The sequence below is a fragment of the Enhydra lutris genome, unplaced genomic scaffold, assembly GCF_002288905.1.
Source record: "Enhydra lutris kenyoni isolate GAN:26980312 unplaced genomic scaffold, ASM228890v2 scaffoldscaffold10, whole genome shotgun sequence".
In the NCBI taxonomy this organism is placed as follows: domain Eukaryota; kingdom Metazoa; phylum Chordata; class Mammalia; order Carnivora; family Mustelidae; genus Enhydra; species Enhydra lutris.
In genome coordinates, this window is record NW_019154094.1 from 8,459,578 (window position 1) to 8,478,201 (window position 18,624).

General features: G+C 56.2%; 3 protein-coding genes across 7 annotated transcripts; all 3 read right to left on the reverse strand.

Annotated features, from left to right (window-relative positions):
• Positions 1–122: 122 nt before the first annotated feature.
• On the reverse strand, positions 123–3,029 carry LOC111144052 (tumor suppressor candidate 2). Its single transcript, XM_022498132.1, has 3 exons — positions 2,780–3,029; positions 1,551–1,671; positions 123–1,418 (listed from the first exon to the last, which is right to left on the reverse strand). The coding sequence occupies exons 1-3, from the start codon at positions 2,923–2,925 to the stop codon at positions 1,353–1,355; spliced, it is 333 nt and encodes a 110-aa protein (XP_022353840.1). The 5' UTR covers positions 2,926–3,029; the 3' UTR covers positions 123–1,352.
• A 1,112-nt stretch (positions 3,030–4,141) lies between these two features.
• On the reverse strand, positions 4,142–13,244 carry LOC111143767 (Ras association domain family member 1). 4 transcript variants are annotated; one of them, XM_022497616.1, is made up of 6 exons: positions 12,980–13,244; positions 11,009–11,115; positions 6,673–6,777; positions 6,190–6,487; positions 5,957–6,072; positions 4,142–5,086 (listed from the first exon to the last, which is right to left on the reverse strand). In XM_022497616.1, the coding sequence occupies exons 1-6, from the start codon at positions 13,227–13,229 to the stop codon at positions 4,940–4,942; spliced, it is 1,023 nt and encodes a 340-aa protein (XP_022353324.1). In that variant the 5' UTR covers positions 13,230–13,244; the 3' UTR covers positions 4,142–4,939. The 4 variants fall into 4 exon arrangements, with proteins under 4 accessions (XP_022353324.1, XP_022353321.1, XP_022353320.1 ...); XM_022497613.1 differs by having other exon boundaries at positions 6,673–6,790; positions 11,010–11,115; positions 12,980–13,229; XM_022497612.1 differs by having other exon boundaries at positions 11,009–11,127; positions 12,980–13,229.
• A 304-nt stretch (positions 13,245–13,548) lies between these two features.
• LOC111143765 (zinc finger MYND-type containing 10) lies at positions 13,549–18,576 on the reverse strand. 2 transcript variants are annotated; one of them, XM_022497610.1, is made up of 12 exons: positions 17,848–18,576; positions 17,087–17,195; positions 16,049–16,165; positions 15,883–15,936; positions 15,627–15,761; positions 15,433–15,521; positions 15,240–15,340; positions 14,770–14,942; positions 14,450–14,575; positions 14,246–14,367; positions 14,000–14,125; positions 13,549–13,911 (listed from the first exon to the last, which is right to left on the reverse strand). In XM_022497610.1, exons 2-12 carry the CDS (start codon positions 17,156–17,158, stop codon positions 13,836–13,838), a joined length of 1,191 nt encoding a protein of 396 aa, XP_022353318.1. In that variant the 5' UTR covers positions 17,159–17,195; positions 17,848–18,576; the 3' UTR covers positions 13,549–13,835. The 2 variants fall into 2 exon arrangements, with proteins under 2 accessions (XP_022353318.1, XP_022353317.1); XM_022497609.1 differs by having other exon boundaries at positions 17,463–18,576.
• Between the last annotated feature and the right edge of the window lie 48 nt (positions 18,577–18,624).

Below are 18,624 nucleotides of genomic sequence, written 5' to 3' on the forward strand. Positions count from 1 at the left end.
ACTGCCACCTGCTGGCCACAGCTGGGATGGCCACAAACTGGGCTCATCTCGATGATAAAGAGGGGAGCCATCGGAGTGGCCCAGTCTATACATGGGATATCACAGCAGATGCCACTCTTGTATGCAGGGTCTACAAATAATTTTATTGAAACTAAACAAATAACACAACATCCTTCTTAGATTGGGGGCTGCCCTTCCCAAGCCATTTCCCACACTCTTAAAAGCACAGAGCTTGCACAGTAAGGAATTAAAAAAAAAAAAGTCATTTTGATGTAGAAATCAGACTCTGCCCCAACATCATGGACTAGACTATTTACAGACTTTCACATTTAAGTATTCCTTTATGATTGATCTCTCCTTTCTGTCTCTACCCAGGGGCTTCAGTACCTTCCACTGACTGATCCTGGGGGATGGGTATACTTTAGGGAAAGGGGTGGTGGGCTCCTCACAGTTATTGACACCAACCCTAGGGGTGCTATCCCTCACCAAAGGGTGGCAGATGGTCTCCTCCCTATGGCAGGGGTGTGTGTAAGTGTCGGGCTGGTACAAAGGCAAGGAGGATTAGACAAAGTAGGTGGGCTGGGGCAACTCCCCATAGGCACAGGCATCATAGCCCTTCCTGATCCCGTCTTATGCCCTCTCAGCTGGGGTGTGTGTGTGTGTGTGTGTGTGTGGGACAACAAGTAGTTGCAGTGAGGAGGGATCAGTCCAGCCCTGGGTGGAGGAAGAATCCTCCCACACCAGTCCCATCTCCCATTAACAACCAGAAAACTGTCCATCCATCTGGGGGTGGGAACAGATGAGAAGGTAGGCAGGAAGAATCAGGCTTGCACTGCCCCCCACCTCTGTCCAACATAGGAGGAATCGAGGTAGCAAACGGCTGAAATGCTCCAACAAGGGGGTAAGGGAAATGAGGGAAAGGAAGTTCCCACTTGTGTACAGTTCCCACAGCCCAGGGGCTGGAAGAAGGCAGACCTTGCTTGTAAAGTGCTGTAGCCCCTAGCAGGGCTGGGCCCTAGGCAAGCTTGGAAGAAAGCAGGCCAGGCAAGGGTGCAGGAACCAGGCATTCCTGACCGGCATATGCCCTGCCATGTTCCTTGCAGGGATTGCTGGGGAAGGTGGGCTGGTAACTCTGCCATCAGCCCTCACCAGCCGCCAGCCACCTCTTGTCCACATATAAACCAACACCCAACCAACACTGCAGGACTGCCCCGCTCACAGCTGAAGTTTCCAGGCCAATGCAGTTTATTCAGGGTTGTGGCCCCAGCTTAGGTTCCTTAATGGAAGCCACACCTTGAGCCTGGGGGTTTCTTGGTGGGGTAGGGAGTGCTTATGCCTGCCACTCCCCAGGCTCACACCTCATAGAGGATCACAGGAAAATCCACGTGGATGCGGGGAGGATCCAGCTTCACGATGCCCTGCCATGGAAACAGAGGCTAGTGAGGGCCACCTCCTCCCCCAAGACATGCACATCCCACCATGACAGCAGACCACATCTGGGATCTCCACACACTCAACACAGGCTCTATGACCACTGCCCAGACCCTCACCTGAGGAATCAGGTTCTTATGCACCCGCCTCAGCTTGGCCCGCTTCTGCCCGTTCTTGGTGACGATTGTCTCCTCGTAGAACTCGTGAGCCAGATCCCCATCCTCATCATAGAACATGGAGCTGTGTGGAGAGAGAGGGAACGGGCTGGGCTGGAGCCCCACACCCAGTCATGGCAAATGACCAGACTAAAGGGAAATGTGCCCACCTCCAAATGGGGAGCAACCTTGGTGGGAGGAAGAGAGGATAATATGCCCGAAGAATCCTTTGTTTAGGGCTTGGGGTCTACTAGAAGCAAGTGGGGAGTGGGATGGTAGCCAGTGCTACTCTGTCAGTCTCCCAGAAGAGAGATCAATCAGAGCACGTTGTCATGGCAGCCACGGCCAGTTCTCATCACTGGTTTGCTCAACAAAAGCAGCCATTCCAACATCAGGCCCTTGTCTTCACTCAGGACTTCTAGAGTGGGCAGGATGATGGCTTGGGCACGTGTCTCTCTCCAGAAGATGCTGCTGGCCCTGGGCCAACCTGAGATGGCAGATGCCTGAACTAGAAGGGAGCCTAAAGAGAAAAAGGTTGAATCCTCCCCACCCACCCCAGATGGCTGGTGTGGCCAGACTACCACTGTTGAGACTCCCTAGTATCTACAGCCAAATCTCCAACATCACTTGAGTACCATTTCCATTGGCCCACAAGGAGCAGGCCAGTATAGCGCTCCTATCTGGACCCGTGGAGAAAGAGAAGGGAGGTCAGTACTCCAGATGTGAAGAACATACCTGGGTGAAGGTCTTTTTACCAAGGTTCCATCCTCAACACTGGGGCCCAGTCCTACTTTCGCGGCTACCACCCTCAGAGGTCTAACCCCACGACGGTGGGGAACGAAAACAGCCAAAACAGGGTTATTCTTCCCTCAGAAGAATTGGGGGAGAGGGAGGCTAGGAGCCTTCAACTTTCATGCTGGGCAGGAGGGGATGAAAGAAAGAAATCCTGAAGTCTCAGGGAGGCTCCAGCTCAGCTTTATCGTGCCGCGGGCCCGCCCATGGACAAGCCTCAGGCCCACTCTTCCCCTAGAGAGACCTTCCAAGCAGCCAAATCGCTAGGAACCGACCGCTCTGCTTTCCCCACCCCTTGCTCCCACGGGTGCCCGAAACATCCGACTCCTCCTGGAGCTCCCTGTGACGGGGGGCGTCCCGCCGCCCGCCTGTCCTCCCCGGGGCGGAATCCGCGCCCTTACCCGCGGCGCGTGAATACGAAGGGGGGCACGACTCGGCCTCGCGGCCGCACCAAAGCTTGCTCAGCGACCGACGACTCCGGGCCTCCGCCCCCCGCCGCCGAGGCGAAGGGCCACAGGCCCCGAGCTTTGGAGCCGCTGGCGCCCATGTCAGGGCCGCCGGCGCATGGCGAGCCCCTCGGCCGCTTTGCTCTCACAGGGCCGTGGGCGCCGCCATGCCCTGCCTGGGCCTCCGCTCGCAGGTGCCGCCGCCGCCGCCGCCGCCGCCGCCTTCTGCAGGCTCCTCTGTCTCCACGGAAACCTCACTTCCGCTTCCGCACGCTCCGCACGCTGCCTTCTCTGATTGGCTGCTTCTCTCGTCGGTCCGCGGGGCGGGACCAATAGTGGCTCTCGGAAGCTAGGCATCCCAGCAGGAACCGTGAAACGTCAGGTCCCAGCAGGCCACGCTCTCCCCAGCTGGGACAGCTCCTACCCAGTCAAGCGGAGGTTGTGTCCTCCTGCTTTCATGTGTGGCGTCTCCGACGTCCTCGGCCCCCAGAAATCAGGTCCAGCGGGCTGCCCAACCACCAGCTTCCCCACAACCAGCCTTTTAGGGCTGCCCCAGGCCAGGCCCCGCATTGCCCGCCTGGCTTCGTTTTATTCCCACACTGTTTCTGTGATCACCACTGTTGCATGTAAAGAAACCAAACCTAAAGAAAACTAAGTAATTGGCCAAATGTATAGCTACGTTCAGTCTGAAGAACTTTGGGTTCAGTGTTCTTTCCAAACCCACTAGAAGGCATACTTCACGAAGGCAAGAATTAACAGCTAGACCTTGGGGGCCATGAGCCTCGTCTGGTCCTGGTCCACAGCAGTAGCTCAGTAAAAACGCCTCCCACAGCTTAGAGTGTGTGTGTGAGTATGTGTTGGGAGGGGTGTGGTTTCCCTAAATTCTAGCTTATATTCTTGCCTGACCTGAACCCCCATGGTGGTGCATGTTGACAGTCCCTATTTGTACCCCCACATCCTTCAAATATTGGTCACATGGTGACTTATTTTATTTATTTTTAAAGATTTTATTTATTTGCCAGAGAGAGAGAGAGAGAGAGAGAGAGAGAGAGAGAGCGCGAGCACAGGCAGGCAGAGTGGCAGCAGAGGCAGAGGGAGAAGCAGGCTCCTGCCGAGCAAGGAGCCCGATGTGGGACTTGATCCCAGGACGCTGGGATCATGACCTGAACTGAAGGCAGCTGCTTAACCAACTGAGCCACCCAGGCGTCCCACATGGTGACTTTTAAAAGGTGCTCTATGAGCCTGTCCATCACCCTTGGTAGCCACTGGCATGAGGGCAACTTCGGTTGAGGACCCATAATAAAGAGTTCCAAAGCAGAAATCTTAAATCTTTATTCAGACAATTCTCTTCAGGCCCCAGGCCCTGATGATGACTGTCACCCCCACCCCCTTCCCCACAGGAGGCATGCAGCTGAGGCCACAAAATAGTACATACATTCGCACACATCATCAAAAATAACTGAGGGAAAGACCCTCGCTTTGATAGGCAAAGAAGGCACAGACCTGGACCAGTGCCCACATTCACACAGACCCTGGTCTAGGGACATCCTCCTTGGAGGAGGCACTGAGGCACTGTTGCTGCACCATGAGCCAGCATTCCCTGACCCCAGTGTGTGTGAGGAGTCAGAAGCCACTGTAGAGGGAAACCTAGACTCGTTCCCCACGCCTGCCTTATCTTGAACACCTGCCCTTGGTTCCGACTGTCCTGACACCCCATCTGAGACCCAACACATATGACCCTTCCCCATAGATGAGGGCCCTTATCCCTGCAAACATGACCCTATTCTGTTTGTAGGGTTTCCCAAGATTCTGGTATCTGAGACATGAATTAAAGAGACTTAATTCCGCTCAATCCCTGCTGCAAGCCTGGAGCAGCTTTCTGGGGCAACCCCGGCCCAGCATGACCCACTACATAAAGGGCAGAAGAGCCATGCTCTGCTACACCTATGGGTGGACACAGGGGGCCAGCTCCTTTGCTGTTCTCTGGGCTCATTCCCCTGGTAAGAGATGACCTCCACGCACACTCATTCTTCAAGCCACATGGGCCCTGTCACACTCACACGGCACGCTCTCGGCGCTGCCTACTCTCCTCCTTTCCCCCAGGGGTACAAGAGGTCACCCCAGGGGGCAGGCGTGCAGGGCCTCCTGGATCTTCTGACGGCAATAGGAGTACTTTTGCAGGATCTGGCGCAGGTGTTCCTCTTCCTCCCGCTGTAAGATGCGCAGGAAGTTGTGTAGTTCGGGCATGCTGAAGGCATCCCACTGCAGGTGGAAAGGAGGGAAACAGGCTGCAGCAGGCATGGCCAAATCAGCAGGCCCTCCCCAGCGAAGAGCAGCAGTCATGTCACACAGCTAGGATAGGGCTTTCTAATGTTAGGTTCTTGCCTGAATGGCCTGTGCTAGGATTCCTGACAATAGTCTGTAGAGAAGATGGGCCCCATAAAGTAGAGCAGTCACCCTGAAGACAGACAACCAAACCAGATGTCACCCAGTTATCTGTGGAAAGGCTATGCCTTTTACTACTCCACAGACCCAATACTTTGAAGCCAGAAAGCTTCTAGGTAAAAAGTCATAATGGTTGAACAGGAGCCTCCCTGATGATGTGGGCCCATCTGTGTTTTTTTTTTTTTTTTTTAAGACTTTATTTATTTATTTGACAGACAGAGATCACAAGTAGGCAGAGAGGCAGGCAGGGAGAGAGAGAGGAGGAAGCAGACTCCCTGCCAAGCAGAGAGCCCGATGTGGGACTCAATCCCAGGACCCTGAGATCATGACCTGAGCCAAAGGCAGAGGCTTAACCCACTGAGCCACCCAGGTGCCCCTCCATCTGTGTGTTTTGATTTGGCTTGGAATCACCATACTATCAGAGGAATTCCTGCATCTCCTGAGGACTTTCCACAACAGAAAAGAACAGACCACCAAGACAATTCTTCCGGGCACCTTGGGACAAGCCTGTGACCTTGGCTTGAGTGGCCTGGAATGCTTCACTGTAGCTACAAGGTTCACATACTCTTAAAGAGGCTTTGCAGGGCTTTTTCTCCAGTCCTATTCTTCCTTCCAACTTTATTGCAGCTGTGACCCACCAGCCTTACCCAGTGACAACCAAGAAGCCAAAGAGGGCTGTGTACTCACATTCACCTCCCCAGAGTCATTCTCCTTGAGGACAAAGCTTAGGGCCTTCTCGCTGGGCCCTGCAAGGAGCCGGAGCTGCAGGGGCTGCTCGTCATCCGACAGCTTCCGGAGGTACACTGAAGGCCAGGCAGGGAGAAGAAAGTTATCTGATTAGAGTCAGGCCTAGCCCATTCAGCCCCTTACACATGGTGCATGCATATATACCCTCATACATGGTGGGGAGGGAAGCCTACCTTGGCCATGGCGTTCAGCCCGCTCAAAGAGTGCAAACTTGCGGGGGTCATCCACCACCAAGAATTTGCGAAGTAGGGCCTCAATGACCTCACGTGCCCGTGTGCGTGACAACACATGCAGGTGCTTGACAGCATCCTTGGGCAGGTAGAAGGAGGTACGGCGCCTCACAGCTGTGCCCCGCCCTGTGCCCCTCCTGGCATCCTGCAAGGAGGGTGGCTTCTTGCTGGAGGGCACTGAGACAGGGCGTACCAGCTTCAGTTGAACCTTGATGAAGCCTGTGTAGGAGCCATCCTTGTTCTGAAGAGGAGAAACCAAACCATGACTACGTTCCACGTGAGATGGAACAGATTTGGACACTGCTAGTCCACTCGGGGCTAGGCTAGATGTAAATAAATTACTGCTTAGGCCCACCCAAGAATACCTTAGCTGTGACTTTAGCTGTAGCCTCTCCCCACACCCCCTTCCCCAGGCTGTCAACTCACCAGGCTCATGAAGAGGTTGCTGTTGATCTGGCTATTGTACTCCTTGATCTTCTGTTCAACCTCAGCCTGAGAAAGGTCAGGTGTTTCCCACTCCACAGGCTCGTCCTGAAAGAGGGGCCAGCATGGACACAGGGTCCTTAAAAGAACCCACCCCATTGCAACGCACGTCACATACATGGAGGTAAATCTGCGTGGGCCACTTTGAAAAAGCAGCCTCTGGAAACTGAAAAAGCAGCCTTTGGAAACTGCCTACAAAGCTTGAGTCCTGATGAGAAGAAGCCACCATTGCTCCTGGTTTGCATGCAATGGATGGGCACAGCTACGGCAGTCATTTGGCTTCTTTATGCTGCCTACATGGGGCCTCCTCAGCACTGGGTGAGGCCCTAAGGATACCTTAAAACCAAGAAAACCGAAGAGAGAAGGCCAGGAGCCAGGAAAAGATGTGGGGTTCTTATTGACAGTAAAAGCACCTTTCAACTGCACGGCCTGATTCCAGCACCCTAGTTAGGTGGGGTCAGGAGTGTTCTGGAGAAGGGAGACCACTCTGCCACTCTGCCCCAGCAAAGGGCCATGACTACCCAGCGAGAGGTATGGGACTGGTGCACACCATTAGCCCAGCCAGGTATGGGCATGAGGGTAAGGGCAACCTCTACAATTTTAACACCTTCTGGTGAGGGATCTGGGGCCAGCCCTGTATGTCTCACACACAGGGAGGAAACCACTGTGACATGCCATTTGATCTTGACCAAGCTGCGCCAAAGGCAGCTTCAGGCCAGGCTCCAATCTGCCTCCTGGTAGAGCTGGTCCCACAAATGCCAAGCAGGTAGATCTTCTGCACCTCCTCCCTCCTGCCTGGAGGTTCAGCCCAAAGATTTTTTTCCCTCTACCACTCAGCCCATCCCCCACTCCTCCGGGGGCTGGATTCTTGCTGGAAGGGTGGAGTATGGACCAGGGAAGCCAGGGCTCTGAACAAACACTTTTCTATCAAACTCCCCGGTTCCATTGCATCAGCCTTACTTCCTGTTGACGTCAGGCCCTGGCTGGAATGGGAGTGTCACAGATGCAGCTGAGATCACTGCTGACCAATGCTTTGTCCCAGGGGAATTCTTACCAGCCGGGCTCCTGCAAAATGACCTGTGTCCAGCTCTGAGCCCAGGAGAGGCAGGCTTCTCCCTAACTGCTGCTTTGGAGCCCCTAAGCTTAAACCGTCCAATGGGGATGAATAAGGAGGACACAGTAGACGGTAGGGTGCTCTTCATCTAGACAGCCTTTTAGCAGTATGCTCTTTATCTAGAACTTTCCAATAAGTATGTGGCACTTAAAACTTAGGTTGGGGCCTCAGAGGGGAAAGGCATTGGGGGAGGTGTGGAAACCGAAGCCTACTTGTTTCCCCAAGTTTCAAAAAAAATCTGGATGGAGGAGAGCACTAAGAAGTGAAAATCTCAGCAGGGAATTTTCGAAGAAAATTCTTCGAAGGAAATCTTACTGGGGGCAGGGAGGAACCCTCCAAGACTAGTAAAAAACAAATGGTGCGGGCCCTGGGAAATGGGAGGTTTGGAGGGTAAAATGAAGGCTGGAGCCTGGGAATAAAGGGAGTATGTGTTTGTTCAGGCTGGAGGAGAGGGCTTGGGACAGGAAGGAGTACTAGGATAGGAGAGTGCTGTGGGGCAGGAGAAAAGCTGAACAAACTTCCAAACCCCAGCAAGAAGGAAAAGAATTCTGTTTACAGAACGGTGAGCACAGAGATGGCACCAACTTATTTCCCTTCCTTGTGATGGTTCTGAGCTCCAGCCTGAGGATGAGAACACTTGCTCCTTTCTCTTCCTTCCCAGGTCACCCAGGAGCCCTGGACTGGGGTGCAGTGATGCACTGATCTATGTTCCAGTCTCTTCCCCTCTCCAGGTGAACCTCCCTTAGATTTTGCTTATTTGTTTTTGCCTCCCTTAGTATCTTTACTCATAAAATAAGGGACTTAGACTGGAGGCACTGCACTGTCCTGTCAGTATTCTAAAAGAATAAGAAGTTTCTTTTTCTGCTTCCAAAGCTTCCTGCTGGAGGATTCCAACAGCCCTCCCAGAGGTGTGCATAGCAGGACCATGGAGTTTCCCTTCTCCTGCACTATGGTGATCCACCCTCCACTCTGCCACTGTCCATAGTGACTGATGGCTTGTATTTTACCTACAACTGGGGACTCCCCAGCCTCCTTTTCAACTGGTTAGTGTCTTGTGGTTTTCTCACTGTTTTACAACTGAAAATGGCCCAAACCTGAGTGACAGAAAGTCCCAGGGATCCAGTCAAACCTTGCACCAGTCAAAGCCTGACCCAGAGTCAAAGGTCTGGGCTGAAGTTTTGAGTAAAATTTTAAAGAGTACAGGGGTGCGTGGGTGGCTCAGTCGTTAAGTGTCTGCCTTCGGCTCAGGTCATGATCTCAGGGTCCTGGGATCGAGCCCCACATCGGGTTCCCTGCTCAGCAAGAAGCCTCCTCCCTCTTCCACTCCCCCTGCTTGTGTTCCCTCTCTTGCTGTCTCTCTCTCTGTCAAATAAATAAAATCTTAAAAAAAATTTAAAGAGTACAAAATTGTCATCTAAAGACTCACAAGTCCCTTTCTGTGGCTCACGTAAGGAATTCTGCTGCATTGCTGCAAGGTATTCGGAGACTCACAGTCCCCATCTCTCTTTCCTGATGCTCTGCGCAGGGTGCTCTCCTGAGGTGTACCAGCTCCTGTACAGTTACTTGAGCTTGGTGGTCACACTCATGGCACACAGAGGTTTCTGATAATGGGGACACCTAGAAGACTCAGAGAGGAACAGCTGCTCCAACATCCCATCTTATAGTCCTGGATTAGTAACTCCTATCTCTCTTGATCCCACCTCTGGGCTTTGTACAATCTAGCCTGCCTCACCTCCCGTGGATAAATGCTCCTGTATGCTTACAGTCCAGAACTAGGCTTCCTTTCCATCTTCCTTCCCATCGGTGTGGACCTGTAGGAAGGGTATTTAGATTCCTAAATACCCTTCCTACAGGTCCACACCGATTTGAGTATATGTGCTGCCTAAGCGAGCACTCCAGCAAGGTCCACTCCAGAATCCTCCACATTCCAGAAGCCAGAAGCCGGTGGCAGGCGAGGACTAGTAAGAGGTGGGGACTCAGCTGGTTCCGTCCAAGAGTACATATGGGTGGGTGGGGAGGAGTCCGAACCTTCTTCCTAAACACACTTCCCAGTTCCCCGCGAGGACACCTCCCTTCCACTTCCTCCCACCACCCCCACCCCCGTCCCCTAGAGAGGAGGTGGGAGCGTCTAAACGCGGAAATCGAGGTGCTCGTCCAGACTGAGCGGTCGGCTTTACTCATAGGTAGATAATGCCCATCCCGGGTCTACCCCAAGCCACGTAGCTGCTTCCCCTGGTTCAACCGGTCTGTGACAGAGACATCAAGGCCTCGGCACCCGGCATCGAGGCGCTGAGAGCCCCGCACACGGTTCCGCAGGCTGGCCCCGGTGCGGTATGGAATCCCAACCGACGGAGGAGTGGGACTGCCCACAAAATCGAGCCGACAACTTAGTGTGAAAGGGAAGGGTCCCAGCGACTGTCACCGGCCCGCCACCCAAAACCCCGGCCCCCACCTGATCCCGACGCGGCCTGCGAGCCAGTGAGGTACGCGCCGTGAAGTACTGTTCGAGCTCCGAGTCTGAGTCCTCCTGGCTGCAGTAACCACTGCTTGTTGTGCTGCTCCAGGTCATCTCGAAAGAAGGCGTCCCCGCATCCGCCTCGCCCATCGCCGCGCCCGCCCGCCCGCCAGCTCCCCAAGTCCCGTGCGCCGGTAGCCTCCAACCACCGCCCCAGGCGCGTGTGCGCGTGCGCCGCGATCCGAGTTCGCGCTGCAGCCGTTAACACTGAAACGTAGACACCCAGGATCAGGCTCTCGTCTCATTGGGGGAGGGACTTCGGAGGGCGGGTTCCTACGCGCCACGCCTCCAGGAATGACCTCATAGCCCAGGCAGCTCCCCTCGGCTCTGCCTCGCAGACCCCTCCTCTCTTGGGGAACAGGTCGGAGCGTGTGCGCATGTGCACCAGCGTGGCCGCAAGACCGGATGCGGATGCGGGAAGGTGCGGAAATTGCGCGGACGCGGAGTTAGGGCGATTCCGGGCGGTCTGTGCGTAGTCGGCATCCCTGGCACCCTTTCGATCCCGCGCGCAGAATTAGCCTCTCTCTGTCGCGGGAAACCCCCCGTTAGAACGCTCTTTGCGCGTAACGCGGCGCGGCCTAAGCAACTCCTGCAGTGTGGCCGGCAGGTCTGCGCGCCTTTTCCGTACGCCCCCCCTGCCCCGCGCTCACCACGTTCGTGTCCAGCTCCAGCGCAGGTTCCCAGCCCAGGTCCCGGGGCCCGCAGCAGTCCAGGCAGACAAGAGCGCGGCAACGGTAGTGGCATGTGAACTTGCAATCTGCAGAGAGGCCTGGCGGTGAGGCGGAGGAGCCCCAGCTACAGTTCAGAGAAGCATTCCGGGCACGGAAGAGAACCCCCGGGATGAAGGCCGTTGCCCGCCAGGCTCTGCATGACAGGCCTTATCTTAAGGTCTAGTTACCCCCCGCTGCTATACAGATTCTAGTATTGGTCCCCCAACGTCTGGAAACTGACGGGAAGGCCTCCGGCGGTTAGGGATCCAGGCCTGTTGAACAGCTGGATCTTTCGCACTGAGTGCAGAATTTACCCCTCCCTCATTGTCAACGTCCCCCCCCCCCATCTCCGCGCATTAACAAAAGCCTTTACCCTTGTTCTCTGTCATCTGTCTCTACATCCCTCGCACCAAAACTTACCAACATTTATCTACATACACTGCTTACCGTCCTCTCTCTCCTTTACCCATTCCAGTCAGGCTTGCCCCTCCCTCCAGAAAACTAGTTAGGGTCCTCAGCAACATGCGCAGGGTCACATGCCAGGTTCCTTTTCCATCCTCACCCCCTCAGCATCATTTGATGCTTACTCTCCTTGATTTCCAGAGCTCCCCGCTACCCCGGTTTCCCTGCAGCTCCTGCTAAGTTCCTTTCGTTCTCTCTCAACTCCCAGATCTAATGGAGAGTGTCTGAGGCTCAGTCCTCATCACTGCCCTGCTCTGTGTACACTTACCTACCCCAGATCCAAGACTTCCATCTCTGACCTCCCTCCTCAGGCCAAAGCCCCTGTCAACCCAATGTGGCCAAAACAACTCTTCTTTCACCTCCATCCTCCCCTCACCAGAGCACCTCATCTTAGCAAAAATTGCTACTCTCCCAGTTTGAGGTTAAAAAAAAAAAAAAAAAATCCCAAATCACCCTTGATTCCTCTCTTCTCTTTGCTTCTGACACACACCCAAATTGTCCTGTATTTTAATCTCTGTCCACTTTATTTCTCCTTGGGAACACTTCAGTGTTCCAGCCCTTGCTCATGGTTGGTATTCTGTCACAACCCTGGTGTTCAGGACAGACTCTTATTCTGGATGAGAGGGTCTCCATGCCTACACAAGTCTGGGACACCTTCTCTAAATCCCTAAATGGGCTAGAGCAGTGATTCTCAACTACTCTCAATTCCACTCAATTCCAGGCTGCCTACTGGAATGATTTATTTTCTTCCAATGGCTGGTACACTCCCAGTGATTGATTCAACAGGTCTGAAGTCCAGGCATAGGGGTTTGGAGGGCTGTAAAATCCCAACCGATTCTAGCTGGTGTATATAGCCAGTGGGGCAGCAACCTCTGCTTGCTGGTGGGTGACTCCTGGGAGGGCAGAAGGGCTGCTGGTGTGTGGTTGTGTTTCATGTTTTGGCACCTGGCTAGCTGGGTCTGCGATAGGTATTTGCTCAACAAAATTCCCATTTGCAGAGGGCCCACCCAAGATACTTTCCCCCTGCCCCCCTCCCATAGGGGGTAAAACTCCCCCCATCCCAGAGATTCTGGAGGGGGACATGGTGAGTGAATCTTTAGGAAGGGGTGGGCCTGGGAACAGGGACTTATAGAGAGTGGTGGAAACAAAGCCTTTCTCAAGAAGAGCCAAGACACTTTAAAGATAAAAAGTTTGGAATCAGCACCTTATTCATAGTTATTTGTCGGCAGCTGCCTCTGCGCAGCTGTGCCCGATGCAGGTGGAGTAGGACAAGGATATACACCATCTATCCGCCTGCACTCTCTTACACGACGGGGCAAAGCCAATGGACTTGGCCCGCGGGAACCGACCCTGCCGACCGACCCCCTCCTTTGCGACTTGACACGCAGCGCAGGCGCTGCCTCTTGGCCGCCCGTTTCGCTCTCGCCAGCGCGCGGGGCTGCTACTCACGCGCGCACTGCAGGCCCTTGCGCACGACGCCCCAGATGAAGTCGCCGCAGAGGTCGCACCACGTGTGCGTGGCGGGCCCCGCGGGCTGGAAGTGGTGGCCGCGGCCCGCGCCCAGTTGCCGTGCGGGATTGCGCGCGGTGCCGGGCGCGATACGCAGCGCGTTGGCGCGCTCCAGCCGGGTGCGGCCGGGGCCGGCGCGCCGCGCGGGTTCCAATTCCCTCAGTTCAATGAGTTCAGGTTCCGTGGACATGGCCGGATCCGGCCGGGACTCCCGCCGGCTCTGGGCGCCCGCGAGCGCGGGGCGGGCGGGGCCGCGGGGCGGGCCGCAATACGGCGCCGCCCCCGGAATCCCGGCAGGGCCGCGGGAGAGAGTCGGAGCTAGCGGCGCAACGGAAACCTGGGCGCTTGGGCTGTGTCGGCCCGCAGGCGGAGTGGGGTGGCGAGGGCGTGGGATGGGGAGCGCTCTCGCAGGGTCCGGGCCCTCCCTCTCCTTTTCTCCCTGCATCCCGGGAGCACCCCTCCTACTGACACCGACGACGACAACCGTGAAGGGCTACTCGAAGACAGGCTGTTTCTAGAGGCCAGCTTTACTGTGCTAGAGGAACAGGGTCCCCACATCCGGCCCTTGTCTTTGCCCCCGCCCTCCTGCTCCAGCTCGCTGAGGCAGCGCCCTTAGCCTACCCGCTGGGTAGGGCAGGAAGTGGGGAGCGCTTTGCTGGGTAAGATGGGTCTGTGCTCGCTGCGCTCACCACCTTGGAGGCTGGGGCTCTGGCAGAGGCTAGGCTGAGATCCTGAGGTTCAAGGGCACACTCTTGGGTGGGCTGTACGGGTGGCTGGCCTTTAGCAGCTGCAGCCTTCACTTGGCTCTGTCACCTTGGACTGCCGGGACACAAGCCTTTCCATGCTTCTCCCAGTGCTTGACCTGGCACTCCCTGCAAGCAGGTGGGCTGGTGAGCAGGCAGAGCTAGCGGAGGGTCTGAAAGGGGGGCTTAGGGGTCCAAGGTCCCAGGATGCCCTCACCTGCAACAATACCATTCACTCTGGCACCGTGAGCAGCGTTTGGAGGCTTCTGCACTGCAGTAGGCACAGTGGGGCCGCTCTGGGGTTACTGCCTCCAGGATGTCCAGCCTGTAAGTCTCAGCCCATCTAGGAAAGAGGTCAGGAAAGCCTGGCTGGGCCTGGCCAGTGGGCACACAAGAGCACCCCTGCCTATGCCCATGCCTTCTGCATCCCTCCCACCCCTTCTGCTTGCTCAGCAGGCCTCACCTTTGTGCCTGCAGCCGCAGGTCCTGCTCCGAGGGGCTGAATGTGTGCCTCAGCTGGTGCTTGGCAATAGCCCGCCACTTCCCTCTGTTCTCTCTCTCCAGCCGCTCCCAGATTTCTGGGATCTGTGGGAGAAACGTGCAAAGTGTCAGGGAGGAGCTGGCAAGGCGGGGAGTCGTCCTGAGTCACTGACTTTCTAGTACCTACCTGTTCCAACACCAGGTCCTTCTTAGGGGGCTGGGTTTCAGCCAGGGCCAGGTGGGCGAGGAAGCCCTGCAGGTCTGCCAGGTTGGGCAGCTGGTCGAGCAGTGTGTCCGTGAGGAAGGCCCGAAGCTGCAAGGGAGTCCAGGGAAGGCCAGTGTGAAGCAGGGCTGACCAGAGAGGGCCTGTGCTGGGCTGGGCTGAGGTGCTTGTGGGGACCGTGTCGCTCGAGGTTCAGGGTCTAGAAATAGGACTGGGGCTGAGGTAAGTGGGCTGCACTGGGCTGGGGTGGGCTGGGTGGCTCTGCGGCCGGAGGAGGGCCCCACCTTGAGTAGCTGGCCCTTGGCAAAGCTGGTGAGGTGGTAGCGGGCCCGGGCTTCAGGGCTTAGTAGCAGGTTGTACAGAGCGATCCACACCTGCCCATCCAACTTGCTCAGCTTTTGCTGCTCTGAGGGGGCCACTGTCTGCCAACGGCCTCCCTCAAAGTGCTGCAGCTTGCCTGGGGAGAGGAGTGGGCATTGCTCACTCAGCCACTACAGCTGCATGGGCTCAGGACTGGCCCAGGTTGGGGCACTGCTTGCTCTAGAGCAGGGGGAGTCCTTAGTAGCAGACACAGAGGCCTTGCCTGCTGCAGAGCCCAGGTCCAAGCCCATCCCACGTGAGGCATCCCCAGATCCACTACGAGCTAGCGGGCAGAGTGTGGCTCCTGGGGGCAAGCTGCCTGTCTCCGTCAGTCCGGGAAGATGTCTCCGGGCAGCCGTGAGCTGGGGCTTAGGCAGGTGGGGGAGGACCTTACCTCCTTCCTGGCGGCTCCAGGGACTGTGTTCCAGCAGTTCCACCAGGAGGCAGGGCAAGTTGTGGGTACTGAGCATGCGGTTCAAGGTGCTCAAGGAAAGGCTAGGCGTGGTGGTGGAGAGAAGTGAGCAGAGGCTACAGGCCCGGGATCCCAGTGCTCCACTGTGGGCCCCAGGCCTGGCAGGACTGCCCACCTGTCCACACAGTCTGTGATGTAGCGCAGCACTGAGAGGGCCTTCAATGCGATCTCAAACTCCATCAGCTCGGCCTGCTTCTGCAGCTCCTGGGGGTGGGGGGACATGGTGCTTAAGCTGGGCCACCCCCAGCTTGCTCAGGCCTCAAGGGAGCCTGGTCTACCCATTGGCACCCCCAGGGAACCTCAACCTACCTGTATTGGGGTGCTGTACTGGGACTCCTCCTCAGGAGGGCCACCACAGCCACTCCGGGCCACCAACAGAGTCAATTTTCGGTGGCAGTAGTCTACCAGGTCCAAGACAGTGTCTTCTGCTGACTCACACACCTCCTGAGAGGGAGACAGAGGGGAAACATTCTGTCTCCAATGCTCTCCCCACACAGCCACAACCCCCCTTCCCTGTTAGGCCCTAGCATGGGGCAACAGCTGGTGGGCAGGGCTGATGCCTCACCTTGTGGAAGAACACGGTCTCCAGAAGGTTGACAATGGAGGCCTCATGGTGTACCTGTCAGATAAAGAGAACAGAGCCCGGAGCTGCTGAGGAAATTACTAGCTCTCCTCTCAAATCCAGAGCCCTCTAAAGGCACGGGCAGGGTGTGACCAGGGGCCTAGCTCACCACCATGTATATGGGAAAAGTGTTCTGGGGCTTGAAGTCCTCCAGCCTGCACAGCACAGGGAACACCTTCTGCTTCCACATCTCCACTGCAATCAGCTCCTCCACCAACGTTGGGATCTTTGAGGGGGAGGGGAAAGGAGAGGGATGAAGTAGGCCTACCTTGGCCTGGCAACCCTCCCATCCCTGGCTCAGCCCTGCCTGACTCTCCTCAAAGTCCCCTGGGCCCCTAGATTCTTTCCATAGGCACCTTCCCAATGTGTCTCCTGCACCTTAGACCTTCATTTCTAATTGCTCTTGATATCTCTGTGGGGACATTCTCATGCTTCCTGTAACTGGCTCTTGCCTAGTCCCTAGGCTGCCTTGTTCTCCTTTACATCTATGCTCTTGTCCCTTCTGTCCCCATTTGGGCGTTCCTCTCAGGCTGGCTCTCCTGCTGATGCCCTCCCTCTCATCCCAGTCCTTTGGCCTTCCAAGGTTCTAGTGTGCCTTGACCTCATCCTTACCAATGGGGCCTTGCACAATTTCCTAGTCCTTTCCCACCCTCCGGCAGGAGGCTCCACCTTTCATCTGCAGAGGAACCCTTTTGCCAAGTGATACCTCAGGTTACTTATCTGAGCCATGTCCTGGCTCATGTTCCAGCCGGGCTGATCCCTGGTTTCTAACTCCTCTCTCCTTGAGGAAGAGGAAGAGAAAGTCTGCCTCCTTCCATGCCAGAGTCCCACCCTGTTCTTTACTGAGGGTCCCCTCTGGCCTGACAGTCTATTCAAGGATGTTTTTAGAATGTGGGCCCTCCCCCCACAGCCTAGGCTGTTCTTTGATCCACAACTACCTCCCAAATCAAGCCATGCCTCACACTTGGACTGGTGTGCCAGAGTCCTGTACAAAAGGGGCACAAAATCAAAGGTGTAGCATGCTCCTCTCTTTTCCCTTGGGGAAGACAAGTGTACCACCCTGAGGGAAGTGGCACCCCCTGAGAGGTAGAGTGGTGGTGTGGGAAGTGGTGGGAAGGCAGGAACCGTGCCTGTGATCCCAGCATACCTTCCCATGGGTGACCAGCAGCTCCTGGATGGGCTCCCCCTGGCTGGCTGTAGCATCAAGGATAGCCTGCATGTTCAGCTTCTCCAGATTCTCATGCTGCTGGTTCCACCTGCCCCAGAGAATGGGGGTGTATGTGCATTTGGGAGCACACGTGTGCCGTAGGAGTGGGGGTGGGCTGGGTCCTATTGAAGCCTAACCTGATCCTGAGGGGCCAGAGGGGGCTCAGGGCCATATACTCCTAAGTCAGAGAGCTCTGTCTCTTCACCTGGGGGCTCCCCCACACTGGTCACCCTCTCCCCCATGTCAGGTCCCTACTCCTCCATTCAAGGACTCCGACACCGTGGCTCCGCCTAACCCCTGGATCCAGCTGCCTCACCCTCCGGAGCCCATCTCGCGCGGCGGGAAGCTGCGCAGCCCCCGCACCAGCACTTCAGCCTCCCCTGGCAGCAGCAGCTCCAGGTCGCCCATGTTGTGGCCGCAGAGAGCGAGCGGGAAGGGGGGGTTCAGCTGACCCCGGACAGCAGCCGGCGCTGAGGGGCGAGTGCTGAAACTCTCGGGGACGAACGTCTCCCGCGGGGTCCAGGTCTTGGACACAGCCGTTGCGGAGCGGTTGAGACGCTTGGGTACTCGCCGTCATGGAAACGGTCAGCTCGGCGCCTGCGCAGTGCCGCCTGCACAGGCTCCGGCCACGCCCCCGGCCGCCTCGCCCTCCCGGCAGCTGGTCTCGACCCTCTTTGGACTCCCAGAACTTTACCCCTCACCTTTGACTGCAGCTCCTGGGTCTGCCCTGAGTGCCAGACTCCTGTGGCCTAGGTTCTCTCCTCGGACGTCAGATCGACCCGCACAGGGATAGGGTCACTCTGCCCCCTCCAGTTCTTTCAGCCGCGGATCCACCTCGGCCGCGCGGATGCTCCTCTCCGTGGCTTCCTCGTCCTATGTCTCACATCCAGCTCCACCTGTTGCTTCTACCCCCACAAAGTACTGCGCAGGGCCCACTTGTCTCCATCCTAGCTTAGCAGACTGCCATCAACCTCTCACGAGGTAACTGCTGTCGTCTTTTTCTGGGTGACTCTATGGCTGCCTCTAGCCTTTGAAATAGTATGTCCAAAGCAGCTTACCAGGAACTCTGCAGTATCAAGCTCTTGCTCCCTCAGTACCTCGGGACTTCTTTTCTTGCCCCTCTCCCCATTGCCTATGTTGCAGCCCCTGGGGCCTCTCTTGGCTTCCTCATGCATCCTAAAGCTGTTTTTGCTTCAGGGCTTCTACACCTGTTCCCTCTGCCTGGAATACTTTTCCTCCTTCAAGTCTCAGTTGAAAGTCACTTCAGCGAGGCCTTCCTTGCCCATTTAATCCAGAACAACCCCAGCTCCCATCCCCAACTCATTCTTCATGACAGCTTCCTGATTGTTTTTTTGACTGTTCATTTCAATTAATAATTAGCGGGCACTTTTACTTGTGCATTGTCATTCCTGCCCACCAGATGGCGCACTAGAGCGCCAGGACCGCGGCTATTTCACCGCCAGTCCTCTGGTGGCTGG

What these genes read in the sequence shown, in the direction of transcription:
- LOC111144052 (XM_022498132.1), bottom strand. Translation starts at nt 2,925, where the DNA reads ATGGGCGCCAGCGGCTCCAAAGCTCGGGGCCTGTGGCCCTTCGCCTCG. An exon ending in TTCGTATTCACGCGCCGCGG is followed by an intron (nt 1,672 to 2,779) that starts GTAAGGGCGCGG and finishes CTCTCCACACAG; the next exon opens with CTCCATGTTCTATGATGAGG. An exon ending in ATAAGAACCTGATTCCTCAG is followed by an intron (nt 1,419 to 1,550) that starts GTGAGGGTCTGG and finishes TTTCCATGGCAG; the next exon opens with GGCATCGTGAAGCTGGATCC.
- LOC111143765 (XM_022497609.1), bottom strand. Translation starts at nt 17,554, where the DNA reads ATGGGCGACCTGGAGCTGCTGCTGCCAGGGGAGGCTGAAGTGCTGGTG. An exon ending in ATCACAGACTGTGTGGACAG is followed by an intron (nt 15,341 to 15,432) that starts GTGGGCAGTCCT and finishes CACCACGCCTAG; the next exon opens with CCTTTCCTTGAGCACCTTGA. An exon ending in AGTGAATGGTATTGTTGCAG is followed by an intron (nt 13,912 to 13,999) that starts GTGAGGGCATCC and finishes ACCTGCTTGCAG; the next exon opens with GGAGTGCCAGGTCAAGCACT.
- LOC111143767 (XM_022497613.1), bottom strand. Translation starts at nt 13,229, where the DNA reads ATGTCCACGGAACCTGAACTCATTGAACTGAGGGAATTGGAACCCGCG. An exon ending in CAAGGGCCTGCAGTGCGCGC is followed by an intron (nt 11,116 to 12,979) that starts GTGAGTAGCAGC and finishes GCCTCTCTGCAG; the next exon opens with ATTGCAAGTTCACATGCCAC. An exon ending in GCAACCTCTTCATGAGCCTG is followed by an intron (nt 6,488 to 6,672) that starts GTGAGTTGACAG and finishes TCTCCTCTTCAG; the next exon opens with AACAAGGATGGCTCCTACAC.